At 41.5% G+C, this 21,559-nt stretch overlaps 1 protein-coding gene across 1 annotated transcript; it reads right to left on the bottom strand.

Annotated features, from left to right (window-relative positions):
• Positions 1 to 409: 409 nt before the first annotated feature.
• LOC126085896 (probable 2-ketogluconate reductase) lies at positions 410 to 21,559 on the bottom strand. The gene is made up of 7 exons (XM_049901687.1): positions 21,525 to 21,559; positions 18,960 to 19,300; positions 16,570 to 16,954; positions 15,345 to 15,516; positions 11,618 to 11,796; positions 10,636 to 10,732; positions 410 to 1,837 (listed from the first exon to the last, which is right to left on the bottom strand). Exons 3-7 carry the CDS (start codon positions 16,949 to 16,951, stop codon positions 1,681 to 1,683), a joined length of 987 nt encoding a protein of 328 aa, XP_049757644.1. The 5' UTR covers positions 16,952 to 16,954; positions 18,960 to 19,300; positions 21,525 to 21,559; the 3' UTR covers positions 410 to 1,680.

Here is a 21,559-nt window from a genome sequence, read left to right as displayed (position 1 = left end):
TTAACTGTGAAACTTTCTTTACATTAGTTTCTAGACTAACACAAGTCTCTCATACTTGATACAGTTTACCTAAAGCAATATATCTAAAATGAAAACTATAAACAATTTCGACGTGGAAGTTTACTGATACATTTGCAGCTGAGCCAACTTAATTGGAATCTTTGGATCAGAACTATTAAACCAAGAAGAACCAAAGCCATTGCCATAGAGTCGATTCCAACTCATAGCAACCCTATAGGTTAAGAAAAAAAAGTTAGGAAAGTGTAAATAAACTCTGCTTATTTAGCTGAGAGAAAAGAGATAATGCCTAGGCGCTTGCTGGAGAACTTAAAGGTAGTTAAGACAACATATATATATATATATATATATATATATATATATATATATATATATATATATATATATATATATATATAAAACCCAGTGCCCTCTAATAATTTAACAACTCAATGCAGTGTTTTCTAAGGCCAGTTGTGGGAACACTCCTAAGATGCACAACTGAGCTTTGTTTTTCAAACAGCAAACTTTAACAGAAGCCTAATGGTTATCAGGGTTGTAGAAGTAAAATCCTCAGTTTAATTTCTAAATGGAGTGCTTAATTTTAGTTCTGAAATCTCCCCAGACCTACTGGCACCTCAAAATTCAAAGTTCCTCACACGCTATGTAACTCAAGAAGCTATCAGAATTTAACAGGATGGAAGGCAAAACAGTTCAATGGGAAATCCGCAGACCTTGGGGCACAAAGCCCTGGGTTTTAATCTAAATTCAGCTATTTGTAGGCTGTGAGACTTCAGACAAGTAGTAACTTCTCTGGGTTCTGTTTCCTCATCTGTGAGATAGGGGATGGTAATAACAGAACTTCCCTCATAAAGCTGCCGTGTGAATGAAGTGAGATAGAGTTTGAAGCACTTAGCAAACCCTCAGTAAATGTTAACTATTGTCACTATTCTTAAAGCTTTGTAGCCAAAAATATCAAACCAGCATATAAAATGGCCACCATCCATCAGTTTGTCCTACTGTGGTGGCTTTCATGTTGCTAAGATGTTGGAAGCTATGCCACCAGTGTTTCAAATACCAGCAGAGTCACCCAAGGTGAGCAGGTTTCAGCTAAGCTTCTAGATTAAGATGGACAAAAGAAAGCCCTGCGATCTACTCCTGAAGATTGGCCAATGAAAACCCTATGGATCATAATATTGTCTGTTAATAGTGCTGGAAGATGAGCCCCATAGGTTGAAAGACACCAAAAATACATTGGCTGCAACAGTGAACTCATGCATACCAACAGCCATGAAGATGGTACAGGACCAGATAATGTTTCATTCTGTTGTACGTGGAGTCATAATGAGTCAGAACCAACTCAACAGCAGCTAAGAACAACTATAAAATGAGCTCTAGCATGTATAAGAGGAGCTCTGGTGCTGCAGTGGTTAAGTGCTTGGCTGCCAACTGCAAAGTTGGTAGTTCAAACTTACCCAGTGGCTCTGAAGGAGAAAGATCTGGTGATCTGATTACTGCCTAGGAAATCCTATGGGGCAGTTCTAGTCTGTCACATGGGGTCACATGACTTGAATCGACTCGACAGCATTTAACAGCAACAGCGTGTATAAAGACACAAAATAGTGACATTTTCACATTTAACCTGCCATGTTTTAATCCCACTGAATTCTTGGCCCACATAAATCATTTAAGAAGCACTTCATTAGGAATGGGAAGGCCATTGAGAGAAGCCAGGATGCTTTTAACCAAATTTTCCATCATTTGTCGTCTGGCTTGATGAGTTGCACTTCCAGCGTGTGGTGTCAGAGTGACGTTCTTCAACTTCAACAAAGGATGATCTCTGAAATACAAATTAATTGAAGAAAACTGTTCAGACTTGTCTGGTCTCTTTATCTCATATTCTGGTTTCACTTTCCCCTGGGGACAGCCTTGCGCTGAGCTAAGGAAGGCTATGAGAGGCCTTAAAGCATACTCATACATCTAGGTGGGACTACCACTCATCTGATCCTAGTATGGGGAACCAACATTTTTGGGTGCAAAACATGAATCCTAACTTCACATGAGCCATAATACACAATGGCAACAAGATGTGTAGTGGATTAAGAAACGCTGGCCCACAGGACAGAAAAGGGCTTTAGGAGAGATAAGTGGTGCTAGTCTAGGTATCACAGGACAAGCTGAATTAGCTTTTAATGAGCAGCAGCATTCAGAGGAAAAAAGACTTGTTAACTAGAAAAACAGATTAGAGGAAGTTCTCTTCCAGGAAGGAGCCAAGGGAGTCAGCCTGGAGAGATAATGAGGCTTTAATGAAGTGGGTCAGAAAGACTTAACAAATAATGCTGGATAGTGCTAGAACCCAGCATCAGGAAAGAGCTTGTACCCTGACCCAACAGGACCTCTTGACTATTTTAATACAGATGAAGGCTGAAGTAGTCATGGGGCAATCGCTCTCCATCCTAGTGGCTGAGGCTCAAGGTGCATATCCATGGAAATCTTGTATATTTCCAAACCTATGAAACTTCTCTGGAGGCACCTGTAATTTACACTGGTGCACTATGACTGCCCTCACCCCAAAAATAGTTCAGAATAAGACATGTACAATTAGCAGGGGTAGGAACTATTCTGAATACCCTCATGTCCTCCCTGTAGGAGGGAGACAGACCTTGCTACACAACAGCACACACCATAAACCAGTCTCAGTACAAGCTTGTGAGCTGAGACAGGGTGACTGACTGTCTCTAGTTAATTTGGAACCCAGAAATAACCGAATCATAGCCAGTTGTAATCCGTATCCATAATACCAAACCAAACTCACTGCCATCAAGTCGATTTCAACTCACAACGACCCATTGGGTTTCCTAGGCTGTAAATTTTTATGGAAACATTGCCACATCTTTCTCCTGAAGAACAGCTGATGGATTTGGATTCAAACCACTGACCTTTTAGTTAGCAGCTGAGCACATATAACCAGTACACTACCAGGGCTCCAAAATAGTATCTAGTATATGGGAAAGGGCAAATACCTCTATAATTTTTACTGATGTGTTCTGTAAGGAAACAACTGAGCCATGACCACACTACGATATGGTGTAACACTGGCATTGCTGGTAAGATTCAACTACCAACGTAAGTCATGTGATAACACTGATACTGATGATCAAATGTATCGGGAGACAGTGTTAAGGCCTCCCAAGGATGTAATACCAATGGAAAATGACTGACCTGAGGAAGAACTGGATTTAGCTAACCATCAGCTAATTTTTATGCTAAATAGTTCTGTACACATTTATCATAAGGTACAGATAGCAGTAGATCGAGGGGGGAAATGAGTAATCAAATAAGTACAAAAATATGAAAATGCCTTTAATGGCCTTGTAGAACAAATTAGTTCTTTTAAATCTTTCCCTACCCCACACTGACTCCTCCAAATGTTAGGAATATTCATACTGATGTTGTCACTATATCTGTTATACAAATGCTATAGTAAACGTACATACTCAGACAAATATGATGGCTTTGCTACAAGAAAGCATAGGCCAAGGGCCGGGGGTAGCCTGTATTCACAAAAAAAGGGTTAATGCAGCGGCTTTGGCGTGCTAAAGCTCTGTACATTCCAAAGGAAAAACTGGTCCTTGACTGGCTCTGGGGAGATAATCTCTGAGTCCTTGGGGTTTCCTGCCTGATAAGTGTCATTGGAAGCTTAAGGCCTTGATCCATGCAGACAGTTTACGCTGACAACGTGATTTATGGTGAATGCCTGTTTTTGTTTGCCTAGGGCCCTGCTCCATGCTCTATCAGTTTGACTTCTGGTGGAGGCTGGAGACAGAATAGCTAAGATCAGTCACATGGGCGCTCCACACCTCTGTGACTGTGAAAATGGCAGTGGCATGGTGGAGGCCTCTGACTTCCTCTAACTTCACAATGGAAAAGGGGAATCACGATCAACAGCCCATGATTGCTTTGAGGCAGAGGTCAGACTGGCTCCACTCTCCAACCTTTTTACCAGTTCTGACAGCCACCATCCCTCCCATGGCACTCTCTATTTCTCTGCTGAGTTTGGTAACTCGTTGCAATGGCCACACAGAACTCACAGACAGTACTCAAGATTACGGGTTTTATTAGAGAAGCTGTTGTTGGTGTTAAACCAAAAAACCAAACCCACTGCCGTCGAGTCGATTCCAACTCGAAGCGACCCTATAGGACAGAGTAGAACTGCCCCATAGAGTTAAGGAGCGTCTGGTGGATTAGAACTGCCAACCTTTTGGTTAGCAGCCATAACTCTTAACCACTATGCCACCAGGGTTTCCTTGTTAGTGTTAGGTGCCATCAAGTAGATGCCGGCTCATAGCAATCCTGTGTGCAGCAGAAGGAAACCCCGGTGGAGCAGTGGTTAACAGCTAGGGCTGCTAACCAAAAGGTCGGCAATTCAAATCCGCCAGGTGCTCCTTGGAAACTGTATGGGGCAGTTCTACTCTGTCCTATAGGGTCACTATGAGTCGGAATCAACTTGATGATGATGGGTTTGGTTTTTTTTGGTTATGTGCAACAGAACAAAACACTGACCGGTCCTGCGCCATCCTCATGATCGTTGCTATGTTTGAGCCCATTGTTGCAGCTACTTTGTCAATCCATCTCTTCAAGGGTCTTCCTCTTTTTCACTGACTCTCTGCATTACCGAGCATGATGTCGTTCTCCAGGGACTAGTCCCTCACATTAACATGTCCAAAATACGTGAGATGAAGTCTAGCCATCCTCGCTCCCAAGGAGTACTCTGGCTGTACTTCCAAGACAGACTTGTTCGTTCTTCTGGCTGTTCATGGTATATTGAATACTCTTTGCCAACACCAAACTTCAAAGGCGTCAATTCTTGGGTCTTCCTTATTCATTGTCCAGCTTTCCCATGCATATAAGGCGATTGAAAACTTTGTGGCTTGGGTCAGGCACACCTTAGTCCTTAAAGTGACATCTTTGCTTTTTAACACTTAAAGAGGTCTTTTGCAGCAGATTTGCCCAATGCAATACATTGTTTGATTTCTTTTTTTTTTTTTAATTGTGCTTTAGGTGAAAGTTTACAGAGCAAATTAGTTTCTCATTAAATAATTAATACACAAATTGTTTTGTGTCATTGTTTGCCAACCCTGTGATGTGTCAATACTCCCCCCTTCTCCACCCCAGATTCCCCATTTCCATTTGTCCAGTCTTCCTGTCCCTTCCTGCCTTCTTGTCTTTGCTTCTGGGCTGGTGTGCCCATTTAGTCTCATATACGTGATTGAACTATGAAGCACGTTCCTCACGTTGTGTTATTCTTTGCCCTGTAGACCTATCTAATTGTTGGCTGAAGAGTGAACCTTGGGAGTGACTTCAGCACTGAGTTAAAAGGGTGTCCGGGGGCTGTCTGATTTTGTGACTGCTGCTTCCATGGGCATTGATTGTGAATCCAAGGAAAATTAAATTTGTTACAACTTCAATATTTTCTCCATTTATCATGATGTTGCTTATTGGTCCAGTTGTGAGACTTTTGTTTTATGTTGAATAATCCATGTGGAAGCCTGTAGTCTTTGATTTTCACCAATAAATGCTTCAAGTTCTCTTTGCTTTCAGCAAGCAATATTGTGTCATCTGCATATAGGAGGTTGATAATGAGTCTTTCACCAATCCTAATGCCAGATCCTTCTTCATGTAGTGCAGCTTCTCAGAGTATTTGCTCAGCATACAGATTGAATAAGTATGCACACCCTTCCTGATTTTAAACCATGCAGCATCCCCTTGTCTGTTTGAACGACTGCTTCTTGCTCTATGTACATGTTCCTCATGAGCACAATCAGGCATTCTGGAATTCTCATAATTTGTTATGATATACAGTTGAATGCCTTTGCATAGTCCATAAAATACAGGTAAACATCTTTCTGGTATTTTCTGCTTTCAGCCAGGATCCATCTGACATCAGCAATTATATCCCTCATTCCACATCCTCTTCTGAATCCAGCTTGAATTTCTGGCAGTTCCCTGTCGATGTACTGCTGCAACCACTTTTGAATTATCTTCAGTAAAACTTTACTTGCATGTGATGTTAATGATATTGTTTGATAATTTCTGCATTCTGTTGGATTAGCTTTCTTTGGAATGGGCACAAATATGGATCTCTCCCAGTCGGTTGGCCAGGTAGCTGTCTTCCAAATTTCTTGGCATAGATGAGTGAGTGCTTCCAGCATTGCATCTGTTTCTTGAATTATCTCAGTTGGTATTCCATCAGTTCCTGGAGCTTTGTTTTTCACCAATGCCTTCAGTGCAGCTCAGACTTCTTCCTTCAGTCCCATCACTCCCTGATCATATGTTACCTCCTGAAATGGTTGAACGTCGACCAGTTCTTTTTGGTATAGTGACTCTGCGTACTCCTTCCATCTGCTTTTGCTGATCCCTGTGCCGTTCAGTATTGTGCCCATAGAATCTTTCAATATTGCAACTTGAGGCTTGAATTTTTTCTTCTGTTCCTTCAGCTGGAGAAATGCTGAATATGTTTTCTTCTGGTTTTCTAACTCCGAGTCTTTGCACACATCATTATAATATTTTACTTTGTCTTTTTAAGGTGTCCTTCGAAATCTTCTGTTCAGCTCTTTTACTTCATCATTCCTTCCATTTGCTTTAGCTACTCTATGTTCAAGACCAAATTTCAGAGGGAAATAACAGGTTACCATTCAGGTTCAGGAATGCTCAGGATATAGTTCTTTGATCAGAACAGCCTCTTCTCAGCTGTGCCCACATGCACACCTCTCTCTGAGCCCTCGGCCTCTGCCCTGCTCGGGCAAGCATTAGAAAGCTCTTTTAGCTCTGCTGATAAATGCCCCGAGGCACCTCACTCCACCAGTAAGCCTTGGCCCAGAAGGTACTCAGCTCTAGCTCCATGGGTTGGCAAACCTAGCTCCACTAAGTACCCAGGGGCACCCTACTCTACCAGCAAGCCTCCTGCCCAAAGGCACTCAGTTTTCTCATTCTGTGGGCCAGAAAGCCCACCTAACCGTATCTCACCAGTCTCTAGGCTCTGCTGCTGCCATTTCTCTGCAAGTGCTTCTCACCATCTCTCGTGTTACAGCTCTCTCTCTCAGTCTCCTGTCTAAGCATGGGGATCCTGGGTCTAAAGTAAAGGATGCGCTCCACTCCAGGCTCTTCTTTCTTGGTGGTGCTGAGATCTTCCCTTCCTATCTCTGGGATGGCTCATTTTAAGCCTAGCCAGATGGCAAACCTGACCAATTCCCTTGTTAGGGTTCCAGAAGCCTTATTTGCATGCTCCCACCCCCACAAGGGTGCCAGGTACCTTATTTACATTACTGGCAACCTATCCAATCCCTTTGGTGGGCCATAAGAACCTTATTTGCATAGTTCCACCCAGTCATTGATGGGAGTTACAAAGATTATGGCTAGAAGGGTCATATTAAGTAATTCATAGCATTTCAGTGACTGACTGGCCCCCAGTAAAAACCCTAGTAACCAAGGCTTGGGGGAGTTCTCCTAGCTGGCAACACTTTGCACATATTGTCACACATTGTTGTGGGGAGAAATAAGCTCCATCCTCACAACTCCAACCGGAGAGGACAAATGGAAGCTTGTGCCTGGTTTCTCCTGAGCTCCACCTTATACACTCTTTGCCATTTCTGATTTTCATCCGTATCCTTTCACTATAAAAAACTGTAAATCTGACTCTAACTGCTTTTCTGAGTTCTGTGAGTCCTTCTAAAGAATCATCGAATCTGAGAGTAATCTTGCGGACTCCCAACGCCATTGGTAAGTGAGTTTTTTCCTTTTGCTATACTCTTATAGTAAATCTTTTTGTAAAACAAACAATACTTATATAGTATGACTAAATAACCCTTGTGGTGAAATGAATTCCTTTATGTGGGCTTTTACCTTGGTTCTTCAAAAATAACTTGAGAAATTTTTCCCCTAAGCTCTGAGGAGTTACCTTTGCCCTAGTTTTCTACCCCAGAGGGTTTGTTACTTTTGTCCAGGTTGATTGTCATTTCCTGGTTAAGCTGTAAACAACTCCTAGTTTGATACTTTTTGTCTGGTCCTGTGATTGGTACGCACCTTGCAGGGATTGGTCAGTATACTATGCAAATGAAGTGTCTGTAGCTTACCAAGCAAATGAAGTGTCTGTGGCCTACCAAGAAGGCATTGATCAGTTTGTGGCCATGGTGGAAGGGCCATGCCTTGAAACTGATGGGGAGTTTGTATATCTATGCAGCCAACTCCACAGAGGTTTTTGAGACAGGAAGAAGACAGAAGCAGAAGGAAGAGAGATGAAGCAGAGAGAGAAGAGGCAAGGAACCTCCTAAAAGAGCTGTAACATGGGTCAAGGGCTGTAACACTGAAGATGACAACAGGCCTAAAAGGGGCCCTGCAGCAGAGTCAGTGGGGATGGCAGGAAAGCTGAAGGCAGAAAGGCCTATCTGGAAGGTACCAAGAGGAGGCCTGTCCTCGGGGGGGCTTGACCTTGGGCTGAGAAGAGCCTGTCCTTAGCGGGCCAAGAGGAGGCCTGCAGGCCAAGAGGCAGAGAGAAGAGCCTGCTTGCTCGCATGGCCGAGAGGAACTGACAGACTGTCCTGCACTGAAGAAGGGGTAGACATACTCTCCTCTTTGGGGAAGCCTTCCGGACTTTGCCTACATGCTTCCTGATCTTGATTCTGAGTTGTAGTTTATTAATCCTGATCCTGAGTTGTACCCTGTTGCTTCCTTAATAAATCACTTACTTTAAGTATGGTCTGTGAGTTCTGTGTAGCCATTGCAGCAGATTAACGAACCCAGAAGAGAAGTAGAGAGTGCCTTAGGAGGGACAGCTGGTGTCAGAATTGGTAAAAAGACTGGAGAGTAGAGGTATGTCTCACCTCCACTTCACAGGAATCAGCTTTGGGCTGATGGGGATGCTGATTATCCCCAGAAGCTAGACAGGTTCTGATCCTGCTACTACCTGAATTTTATAACCTCAAATTTCCCACTTTTTAAATTATTTTTTTCACAGTACAGTACGCTGTGGTAAGCAGCAATAAAATTTTCCTCCAAAAAATAAAGATGAAAACTCAAAAACTACCTGATAGGGATAAGATAGAAATTAGAAACGAACATGGTTATTTACAGATTAGGCATAATTGTTAAATCTCTTGGCCACAAGAATTATTTCACATGGGACGCTGAGTGTGCACCACTTATTAAGTTAAACTAAACATTAGGATATAGCCCTGATATATCCTGTGACTAGATAGTGAATCTAAGAAAAAGCTAATTTTAGCAGAATAGGCAACAGGGATGACCATGTGGCTTCTAGGTTTTAGAGTAAGTTGACAGCTAACTGCCTAAAATCCTCATGCTTTCTAATTTATATTAAAATTAATTTTTGTTCTATATCAGTGGTTCTCAAACTTTTGATCACAGAACCTCTTTACACTCTTAAAAATTGAGAACTCCAGAGAACTTTTGTTTATGTGGGTTGTATCTATTGACATTTACCGTATTAGGAATTAAAATTGAAAAAAAAAATACAATAACACAGAAGCACACATTACATTAGCCGTCAGAGTGATGGCATCATTACATCATCAGCCTCTGGAAAACTCCACTGACCACTCGTGAGAAAACATTAGTGGAAAGATGAATAAATAACATCTTAGTGTATTATAAAAATAGCTTTGGAAAAAAATAGCTTTGACCTCACAGAACCTCAGAACTTCTAGATAAATTATTGTTTTTCTCGGAAATGTCTTAAGTTCTGTGGTCAATCTTGATACACTTAGTTATAAAATTTGGTTTTAATGTAAAACATTCAGCAGACAGTAACAATCAAAGTTAAGAGCTCATTTACTGAATGACAGAATTAAGCCTCCAGTCTTAACAGGCTGGATCATTAGGCCAAAACACAAACAAATGAAATTAAATAGAAATAAATGTAAAATTCCACATATATATCTTAAAAATCAGTTGAGGAGATAACAATTTCAGTTTTCACTGACTGAAAACTTGGTGAGTAAGGGTGTGATGTGACTGCTAGAAAACATGTACTACCAATATAACTTTTCTTTTATTTTCCTGCAATGGTGAGGCCACAACACAATTATTGTGCTCATATCTTAACAGCACATTTTCAAAGGAACTTAACAACTAAAAACTCTAGGGGGAAGACAATAATAATAGCAATTTGTCTGGAACTCCATCACTTAGGCTACAACTGAAGGGCATGAGGATATTTAGCCTCACAAAAGAAAACAAAGACGAAGCATACTAGGTGTCTTCAAATATATGAAGAGCTATAAGAGAGAATGATCAAACTTACCCTTGGATGCTCCAGGGCAAGCCAGGATGAATGGGTGAAGAGGAGGGCTATTTTGGCTCAATCTAAGAAGGAACAGTTTATGGAGAGTGTCTATAAGGGGGTGAAGGGGTGAAGCAGAGGCCAGGTGCGGTCTGTAGGAGCTGCGCCTCTTACCTTGAGGGAGATGTGCCACCAGAGGACTCCTCGGGGCCTTCTAACTCCAGGATTCTCTAGTTCTATTACTCAGTAAGACTACAAAAGGCCAAGAGAAGCCATTATCTGAGGACTTTGCCTCTACTTTTTTTCAAGAAGAATTTATAGACTTTGTTTTATTTAGTCACCTTGGCAGGGGTTCAGGGTACGTCACGTCCAATGCTGCGGCTTTAATTATCCCGGTCTGAAGAGCATCCACCAGGGCATCATGATCAACTAATAGGCCTGAATCAACAAAACAATATTCTATAGTCACCACGTTTAGACAACATACGGAAGAGAAGTATTGGTCACACCAGCTACTCATTCAAATACATCTTAATTTTTTTTCCAACAACATGTTTAAAGCTATGTCAAAGGTCTGATGAAGAGCATGTGAATATCACTCTACCTAAATTGTTACTATAAACTGCCTGAATTATTATCAACCAGTAATGAGAGCCCACCAGGTACCAGGCATGGTGCCCTTCATATACATTATTACTTCACCACTGAATTCTCAAATAAACCAGCAAGGTCAATACTCATTTTATAGATGAGCCAACTGAGGCTCGTAAGTTCTGCTGCACTACTGACCCTTGCACAGGCTTCACTTGTCAGTGTCAAGAGAACCTTGTCTCCCTCCTTAGTGAATGCCATATTCAACTCACCATCACATTTGGTTCTAGCACAGGCCCAACTACTTCCTGTACTTAAACGTATAAAGCACTGTGTAAACATCAAGCTGTCAGAGTAACACTCATTAGTTTTGGAAAGCGATAGCTCAGAAAATTCATCCCCACACGTTTTGTTTAATTTCTCCCAGAGAATGAAACTGTGGCATCCCCATACCAGATAAAAACCTAAACTTGGGTTTGAAAATCCCCACGTTGTTGCTTTTGTTACTAATTTGAGGTCCAAAACAATGTGAAGACAAAAATCAGAAGTATTTCTAAACAGAAAGTAAAGTTCATTTTAGATCACCCGTTCACAATCTTGCTGGATCTGTTGAACCAGGACGCCATTCAGAAAAGGGCGATGGGAACTGCTAAAAGTATAGCTGTGTGATTTTCTGACTGAAGAGAGCAGTACCCCATTTCGCCTAAAGCCAGACAAATGGGGTGTTGCTACCTCTGCCGACATTGATGAGAATCCCCGTGCGTTTCATCAGTCTCAGCTCCCTCTTCCCAATCATGTTATGGGTCCGGGGGGTCAGGCTGGTCGCCAACATCACGAAGTCCGACTGCCGCAGCAGGTCATCCAGGTGCTCACAGTAAGTGGCTCCAACTGCCTCCTCCTCTGCCAATATCCTACAAAGGTAATAAGGGGACAAATCACCTTCTCTAGTTGGAAATTTTGTATAACTGCCCCACAGGAGGGCAAGCCCATCCAAGAAGGAGTCTCTGAGAGTGAGTCTTGCCAGCTGGATGGAACTGGAGCTTCCCTCAGTGCTGCCATATGGCCCTTAGCACCTAGACTCTGCTGAGAGTCAAGGCATCAGGGCCTTCCAGCCACTTGGAATCTCCAACTGACCCTTGGAAACTTTCCAAGGCACCTTTGGGTTCTCCGACAGTTTGCCTCCTTAACGCACAGGCAATGGCTGTTCCACATCAGACCTGTGCTCCTTGAGGCAGGAGCTAGGTCTCACTACCTTGGGCCCCCAGAGCCGAGAGCAGTCCAGAACCCAGTCACGTGGCATATATATTTTAAATAGTGTCCGAGGCTGTGCAAACACATCTGAGATTCCCATAACACCAAACAGGGAAGAGCCTGGGAGTGCTGTTTGTTGAGTAGGAAGCAAAGGGTCTGATGCAGTCAAAATTTTGTGTGTTTTCTTTTTGTTTTTGGCCCAATTTCAACTCCTGCTCTGGCCGTCCCAGTTGATTACTCACAGAAATTCTATGGCCCAGGAGTTCACAGCATTCCTGGGTAACCACCGCTAACTTACAAACATGGAATAACAAAGCTGTACACATTCTCTTCTAACATGTGTGTCTGTGGCAAGGCATGGCACAGAGGAAAACAAATGCCTGGAAAGCCGTGGTCCCTCCCGAGTGTCCCACACAGCATACGTGTTCCATGGAAAAGCCCTGCGCACCTCAGCATTTGTACCCTCATAGCACACAATTTTTTTTAATTTAAAAACTATATTTCAATATCATTGGTAATATATGAAATATATGACTTTTTTTTATGACGTATTTTATTTTGTGCCTTTGAAAATATTATTCTGAGAAAGGGTCTGTCTTAGTTATCTAGTACTGCTATAACAGAAAAACCACGAATGGGTGGCTTTAACAAACAGAAATTTATGTTCCCATAGTATAGGAAGCTAGAAGTCCGAATTCAGGACACTGGCTCTAGGGGAAGGCTCTCTTTCTCTGTCCACTCCGAGGGAAGGTCCTTGTGTCTGAAAAGCTTCTATTCCTTGGTTCCTTGGTGATTATCATGGGATAACAGCATCTATCTTCCTCCATCTCTACTTGCTGCTTCTGTGCCTGATCTGTTCTTTTTATATCTCAAAAAGTGATTCGCTTAAGACATACTGTACCCTACACTAATACTGCCTCATTAACATAACAAAGAAACCCCATTCCCAAATTATAACCACAAGTATAGGGGTTAGGATTAACAACACATATTTCACAGGGACACAATTCAATCCATAAAAGGTCAATAGACATCATAAGACCAACAAAGCGTTTATGACCCAAAAAAGATGAAAAACCTCTGGGAGATAGAGATAGAGACAGGATTATACAAGGCCTTGCAGATGTTGGTAAGGAATTAGGTTTTGTTATATATGGAATGGGAAGCCACTGATGGGTTTTAAGCAATGGCTGCTTTATAGAGGATGGATTATGTCTCAGGCTGGGTTCTCTAGAGGAGCAAAACCAGTGAAGCGTGTGTGTGTATATATGTGTGTGTATATATATATGTATATATACACACACATAGAGAGAGAGAGAGAGATTTATTTCAAAGAAACGGCTCATGCAGTTGCGGAGGCTGACAGGTCCCAAATCTGTGGACCAGGCATCAGGTGGATGCTGGCGAACCCAAAATCAGCAGGTCAGATGGCAGGCTGCTGGCTCATGTACCAAGAACGGGAGGTCAGAGGATGATGAATTGGATGCAAGATTGAGAAAGAGAGAGAGAGCTTTGCCAGAACATCCATATATGTTTGATGCAGGCCACATCCCCAAGGAAACCCCTTTCAACTGATGGGCTGTTCACATGAGATCACAAAATGGAAGATGACTACACAGTATCTGCCAAGCCACTGAGAATCATGGCATAGGCAAGTTGACACATAACTGTAACCATCACAGACTGGATGGTTCAAGAGTGGGTATGAGGTCAGCCCTGAGAAAGACGTTGCTGTAGAATAGGTGAGAAATGATCGACTAAGGTAGAATCCACGAAGTTTGAGGGAAACAGGCAGGTTCAAGGTCTACTTTGGGGAAAGAATCAACAGGACTTGGTGTTGGACAGAGGAATTGGATCATGAAAGGAGAAATCAAGAATGACCCCTAGAATTTTAGGTTGAGTAACTGAGTGGGGCGTGGTGCCATTTACCAAGAAGATGAAGACTTAATTTAGAAGCACTAACACAACCATGAACCTCAAAAGTTCAGTTTTGAACATGGAAACTTAAGCTGTCTGTAAGACACTGAGTTTCAAAAGAACAGTGGGATACATGTGCAGAAAGCCCAGAGAAAAGGTCTGGGGTACAAGTGGAAGGCCAGCTAGAGAAAAATTTCAGAACTATCACAAAATAACGTACTTACCTTTTGGCAGAGTGAGACTCTCCCCTGAAACCAACTCACATCGAGTGGGGACAGCTTTTGCTGCCACTTAGCATGAGCAAATGAGGAGCAAATAAGGACACTTTGGTGGGCTCCCGGATGGGCAGCTCTTCCTGCTTGGTATGGGAAGCTGTAAAAGTTTCAAAAGCTTTGGAAAAGATGCATGAGTATATATTCCTCAGTATTAAAGGAACCAATCAAATTGTTCAATAGAGGTAGAAGACAGTATATCCTATGGTCAAAAAATAATTTTAGATATAAAGAAGAACACACAGTGTAGGAGAGTTAAAATTCTCTTTTCTTCCTGGTGAAATTTTTTCAGTGAAAAGGAGTTACAGCCACATTTCTAGGTAATCATCAAAAATACCACAGTCTCTTTCTTGATCATTGTTATGGATTGAATTGTGTCCCCCCAAAATATGTGTAAACTTGGCTAGGCCATGATTCCTGGTATTACATGGTTGTCACCATTTTGTAACCTGATGGGATTATCCTACGTGTTATAAATCCTAACCTCTATGATGTAATGTTAAGAAGCAGGATTAGAGGCAGTTATGTTAATAAGGTAGGACTCAATCTACAGAACTACATCCTTGTATCTTGAGTCAATCTCTTTTGCAATATAAAAGAGAAATGAGCAGACAGGAAAGGGGTCTCATGCCACCAAGGAAGAAGTGCCGGGAGTGAAGCCTGTCCTATGAACCCCAGAGTCCCTGCTCTGAGAAGCTCCCAGACCAGGGGACGATTGATGACAAGGACCTTCCCCCAGAACCAGCAAAGAAAGAAAGCCTTCCCCTAGAGCTGGTGCCCTGAATTTGGACTTCTAGCCTCCTAAAATGTGAGAGAATTCTGTTTGTTAAAGCCATCCACTTGTGGTATTTCTGTTATGGCACCATTAGATAACTAAGACAATCATCAATCCTACTTCTTAGAGAGATGAGTAGAGAGGCTTATAAAAAATGGAAGAACAATATATTCAAGCAATATTTAAGGTAGTAATGGTACAAATTCTGCTTAGTTGATACAGAAGTCCATTTTCTGAATTTTACCTGCGGGTCCTGTTATGATATAGAATCTTCATTTCGAAGGCTTTGGCCCTCTGAGCAATCTTATAGCCAATGGAGCCCATGCCAATGATTCCCAGGGTGGCCCCTGTCACTTCTTGACCCATCCAATTTATAAAAAAGTTCTTTGTATCTGGAGAAATAGTCAACTGATGACCTGAAATGTACAAGTACAGAGTGAGCAATGGAAATGGCACCAACAAAAACTCCCATAATCTTCACCTGGATCAGTTAGAGAAGGCCGGCTTGGACCACAGACCCTAATGCATTTCTACATAGCAGTCAACATGTTTCTGCAAGACATGAATAATAGGAATAAATGATAGTTTCCTCATAATGAGACCAGAGCCTCATGGTAGAATGTTTTAAAATAACTTCTTTCACATTAAGGAAGGCTTTCTGGTTGAAAGAGTTGTTGTTGTTATGTGTGTATGTTAACCAGTAGCCAGAAATAGAACCTGGTTCTTGCTTCATCTCTCAAAATTCTTCACATCAAGTCTCCATTTGGGGAGGATGGGAGAAGTTTTGAATTGCTATGTTATCTTTCCCAGGCCCACTCCCAGAGATGTTGTGTATGAATAGGTGCAATTCCACCTACTCATTTGTAGGTCATGATCCCAGGGTATTAAGCCTGACCTGCTAATGAATGACCTCCAAGGTATTTCCATACTGGTTCTGAAATTCCTTCACACACATACATATACATACATACATTTTTCTATCTGGTATGTAAGTGAGTGAAATTTGGGAATGGGTTGGGAAACAACCGTGAGCAAATAGAGATTGTTAGAATATATTTGCTTGGGGTTGTGAGCCTTGGATACTAATGCAGGCTGTAAACTACCAAGAGAGGCTCAAATTCCCAAGTGAAACAAAGTCACAGATATGCTATGGAGAAATCAGGACAACCAGAAAAATTTGTACTTTGAAGATACCTATTTAAAACCAAAACCAAACCCAGCGCTGTCGAGTCGATTCTGACTCATAGCGACCCTATAGGACAGAGTAGAACTGCCCCATAGAGTTTCCAAGGAGCTCCTGGTGGATTCGAACTGCTGACCCTTTGGTTAGCAGCCGTAGCACTTAACCACTGAGCCACCAGGGTTTCCGACACCTATTTATGTACTTCTGAATTATCTTAACAGGTATGTTAGTAAATATTCATCGGTAAATTTCTTTGGAAAACCAACAGCTTAAATGGGCATTTTACCTTCTACCAGTCTCCGGGCTGAAGCCAGCAATAAGGCCATTCCCATATCTGCTGTGGGGTTTGAGACAGCCTGTGGTGTGTTAGCCACCTTCACACCAAAGCTAGCAATGAGCTTCAGGTCTAGGTGATCTAAGCCTACTCCTCCATTGGCAATAATCTTCAAGGAGGGCAAGCTTTCTAGGAGCTCCTTGTCAATAACTGGCCAGCCTGCCCATATGTAGACAGCTTGGATCTTTTGACTGAATTGTGTTTTATTTTTCAAAAATTCCTGCATGGTAATGAGATTAAAGTGTTTCTGCAGATCTCTGACATGGTCTTCACATATACCACGTGGCCCTTCAAATCCAGATACCAAAACTCCAGGTAGTTCTTGATCTCCCATGACCTGCAAAAAGACAGAACATGATTTCTGCAAAGAGTCTTTAAGAGAACAGCCCACATGACCTTCTCCTACTCCTCAGATTTTCTAAATTAAAAGACTGCAATTAATTTTACTTCCTGGATAAATTCCTGTAAAACCTGAAACGCAAGAGACCCAGAGCTCTGACTCTACCAAGTCCTTTTCTATCTCTCTCACTTACATCTATTTTTATTTCTACCCTTTCGCTGCTTGTGCATGACCCCAGTGACTTGGACGCTGGTATTCATGTCTTTCTGTAATCTCCCCCAGAGAGTGGGATGAGTTGTTTGACTAGCTTCTAATGAATAGAATGTGGCAGAAGGACTGGGAAATCATTCTGAGATTCAGTCATTAAAAGGCTGGCTTCTTTCTTGGTTGCTCCCTCTCAGATCATCTGCTCTGGGGGCAGCCAGCTGCCATGCCCGGGAGGCAGCTCTGTGCAAAGGCCCGTGCGTGAGCTAGGAGGTGGATCCTCTCCCACTGGAGTCTTGAGGGGACTACGGCCCTGGCTGAAGCCCTGATTGCTGCTTTTTGAGAGACCCAGAGCCTGAAGAAAGCCTAAACCACTCTCAGATTCCTGGCCCACATAAATTGAAATAATAAACATCTGTTGTTTCAGGCCACTAAGTTTTAAGGTAATTTGTTATGTTTGCAGGAATGGTGCATACGTTATTCACTGACCATACTGTGAAGCTAAAAAGTATTTGTAGTTGTTTGTCAAATGAATTAAATACAGTTTTATGCTCCTTGTCCCTAATTAAAAATGAGATATTTTTAGCATTGTATATCTTTCCTCTAAAAGGAAAACCTGTTGCTTTTCAGGTGTTGAGGCTAGTGAATGCATTTTATCTTTGGGAATAGCAAAGCTAAAAAATTTTTTTTTCATTGTCCAAAGGTCAGAGCATAATTGGTAAAAAAAAAAAAAACCAAAAACATAATTACTCTTCAGACTTTGAGTAAAAGATTAAGATAGTGTTATTTGAGGTGTAAATGTTTTCGTTTATTTTCACAGAGAGGAGGGTTGATTCCTGACCTCTTTTAACTATTAATTGGGTTAAAAGCAATCATCATCATAATAACACAATATTATTGTTAGTGTTGTATACGGAGAGGAGCCAAGATTCTCCCTTGATTCAAGGTTGCTCCAAAGCTAAGAGAGAGTGAGATTCCCAGTCAGGGGAAAGGGGAGTTTCAGCAATCAAGAGCACAGGTAGATTCAAGGAGCTTACTCCTTTTTCAGTCCCTTTCTCTTGCTTTCTGATTCCTTTCAACAAGTAACCAGACTGTGATCCACCTCCAGTCACAGTCCAGGACCCTAAAACAGAAAGTTAGTTCCACTATCAACATCATCGGCCTTGAGAATAATTATTCAGCACTATGTACTCTGATGCCCCATGCTCACAGGGGAGTGTGCAGACTTTGGAATCACTGTGTCTGCTGCTTATCAACAGTCTGACTCTCGACAGTTATGTAACCTTTCTGCGGGTATCTCCTCAGTAACAACGGAGTAGTAATAACCAAAAACCCACTGCTATCGAGTTGGATCCCAACAGGTAGTGCTTAATAGTGACTGGCATGGGGCTGGCACACTAGCCTTGCACTTCGTTCTCTTCCCCTAACTCCTGCATAAATAGAGCTAAACAGGCAAGAAGCATGGTCTCTGTAGGTGCCCTGTGCTAGACAATAGGAATGTGAATCGACAGGTAGAGAACATTCTGACAAAGAAGGGACCCAGTACCAAATAGGTGCATTGTTAAGCACCTGAATTTTGTACAATTCAAAGGATAAACCATGTGTAAAATTTGGAAGAATCAAAATTTTATAGCTGTTTTCAACGAACAGAATAATAGTTAAGACATTTACATCTTCTGGTTGCTACGTGCATTCTCCTTATGCTGTTCAACTTGAGCTGCTGTCAATTCAAAATGAGTTATTTTTCTTCTACTTGTAAAATTATTGCTTAAAGTAAAAAAAGGAGAGAGAATATTACCTTTGTTGAAATTGTCTTCAACAGACTCCAGGCTCTAAATTCAGGTTTTTCTTCTACTCCAACGTTGTAAAATTGAGATCCAGAAAGAAAAACAAGCAGAATGAACTTCCAACTGCTTCTTTAAATGGAAATTAAGACTGATGTTTACCCAGAATTCTGGGCAGAGATTTTCTAGTTACAGTGCCTGTGGGAGGGGGGAGGTCCCAGAGGGGAGGAGCCTGATCCAGTCATTCCTGAACAACCAGGTGCTTTGTTGGGAGGAGACTCTAGGAACCAGAGGAGGAGCTTCTTCCTATTAGGAATCACCTAAACCACCTGTACCAGGCAGGGAGGTGGAGCATCTGTAATACAAGGACAGACAAAACTAATTTAATTCAAAGGAGAGGAGGAAGAGGCCAGGTGAGGGGGAGGGGGAAGCAAAGAACAAACTTTAATTTAAAAATTAAAAGCAAGAAATATAAAAACCAAATGCAACCAATAGAAATATTTTTTAGGTTTTGGAACAGAGAGAAATAGGGACAAGGAGGATGGGAAGGAAAGGAAAGCAGGGTTTGGGACTGATTCGGTCTGGTTCCACCACCTGCTGAGAATTTACATTTCCAACCCAGATATGCTGAATCTACAGTTTAACAAGATCCCCCAAATGAATCTCATGTACACGGTCCCATGTATACAGGTGATTCTTGTGTATATACAAGAACGTGTCCTTGGGGGCTGTGCTATTCTGTCCTATAGAGTCACTATGAGTCGGAATTGACTCCAGGGCAATGGGTTTGGATGGGTGGAGGATGGCGAGATTTTAAAAAGATAGACAATTACGAGTGTTGGCAAGGATATAGAGAAATTAAAAAAAAAAAATCCCCGTTGCCGACAAGTCAATTCCGACTTATAGTGACCCTACAGGACAGAGTAGAGCTGACCCATAGAGTTTCCAAGGAGCACCTGGTGGATTCAAACTGCCAACCTTTTGGTTAGCAGCTGTAGTACTTGACCACTATGCCACCAAGGTTTCCATAGAGAAATTAGAACTCTTATATCCCATACCCACTGCTGTCAAGTCGATTCCAATATATATTGCTGGCAGAATTGTAAAATGGTACAGCCACTGTGGAAAACAGTATGCTAGTTCCTCAAAAAGTAAAACGCACAGTTACCATAAACCAAACCAAACCCGTTGCCATCGAGTAATATTCTGACTCAAAGCGACCCCATAGGACAGAGTAGAACTGCTCCATAGGGTTTCCAAGGAGTGGCTGGTGGATTTGAACTGTTGACCTTTTGATTACCAGCTGAGCTGTTAACCACTTTGCCACCAGGGCTCACAGAGTTACCACATGACTTAGCAATTCCACTCCTAGATGTATCTACCCAAGATAATTGAAAATATGTGTGCATATGAAAACTTGTACACAAATATTCATGGCAGTATTATTCATTATAGCCAAAAAGTAGAAACAATCTAAATGTTCATCAGCTGGTGAACAGATAAATAAAATGTGGTATATACATAAAATGGAATATTATGTGCCATAAAATGGAATGAAATACTAATACACACTATGCCGTGGGTGAAGCTTGAAATCATCATGCTAAGTGAAAGTAGTCACAAAGGACCACATATTGTGTGATTCCATGTATATGACATATCCAGAATAGGCAAATCCATAAATACAAAAATTAGTGGTGGCCTAGGACTTGGTGGGTTGGGGAGAAATGGGAAGAGACAGTTAATGGACAGCAAATTTATTTTTGGGGTGGTGGAAATGCTCTAAAATTGACCGTGGTGATGTTTGCACAACTCTGTAAATACACTTAAAAACCATTAAATCATACCCGTTGAATTATACTCTATGGATTCTCTCTACCAAGTGTAATTGTAATATTTAACTTGTCAGTCAATAATATCATTTTATAATGTCATATTCTTCTCATTTCATTCTTCTGGCCAGTGGTTTCCTCACTTTGTGATATTACAACACATCAGCAGACAAATTTTGAGCAAGCAGTCCAATATATGTATAATTATTTATTTTTAAATTTAAATACATACACAAACTACTAACACATGTGCACATAAAACACAAAAATATTAATAACGAAGAAAAGATGAAAATAGCATTTTAAGTAGATTTATGTATTAGTCATACACAAATATTTCAGCTGTCATTAAAAATATTCATATATTTTTTGAAAACAACAAAATTGATTATAATGCATCATTCTTTTGACGAATTCTGGTTTAGCACTGTGATACAGCTATTGGAAGGTCTGGTTCTATGGTGGATCCACTGTGACCCTTGGCTGTCAGCGCCGTCACAGGTTTAACAATTGTCTCCCACTGATACGGAGAGTGAAACAGAACAAGTCCTCCATTAGCTCAGCAGTATTCATAATTCAATAAGATTCACCAAGATTTTTGTTGAAAAACAGCTGGGAAACTTCAGTCTTCTCCGGTATTATTTGCGCCAGTGAATTGGAAATGACAACGAAGTGCAATAAAACCCTGATTTTTCTCATAATGACCACCTTGATGCTTTTTAAACATACCATACTCTAAATACCTACTTGAGGATTCTACTGCCGAGCGGGCGGCGTTCCCC

Source organism: Elephas maximus, chromosome 11 (assembly GCF_024166365.1).
Source record: "Elephas maximus indicus isolate mEleMax1 chromosome 11, mEleMax1 primary haplotype, whole genome shotgun sequence".
Taxonomy (NCBI): Eukaryota; Metazoa; Chordata; class Mammalia; order Proboscidea; family Elephantidae; genus Elephas; species Elephas maximus.
This window is presented reverse-complemented; position numbering and strand designations above follow the sequence as displayed.

Bases quoted from the DNA above. Each gene is read 5' to 3' on its own strand.
- LOC126085896 (XM_049901687.1), bottom strand. From the start codon at position 16,951: ATGGGAGATCAAGAACTACCTGGAGTTTTGGTATCTGGATTTGAAGGG. The intron at 15,517-16,569 runs GTAAAATGCCCA...TGTACATTTCAG, and splicing joins AGCCCGGAGACTGGTAGAAG to GTCATCAGTTGACTATTTCT. The intron at 11,797-15,344 runs GTAAAATTCAGA...TTACCTTTGTAG, and splicing joins TATCATAACAGGACCCGCAG to GATATTGGCAGAGGAGGAGG.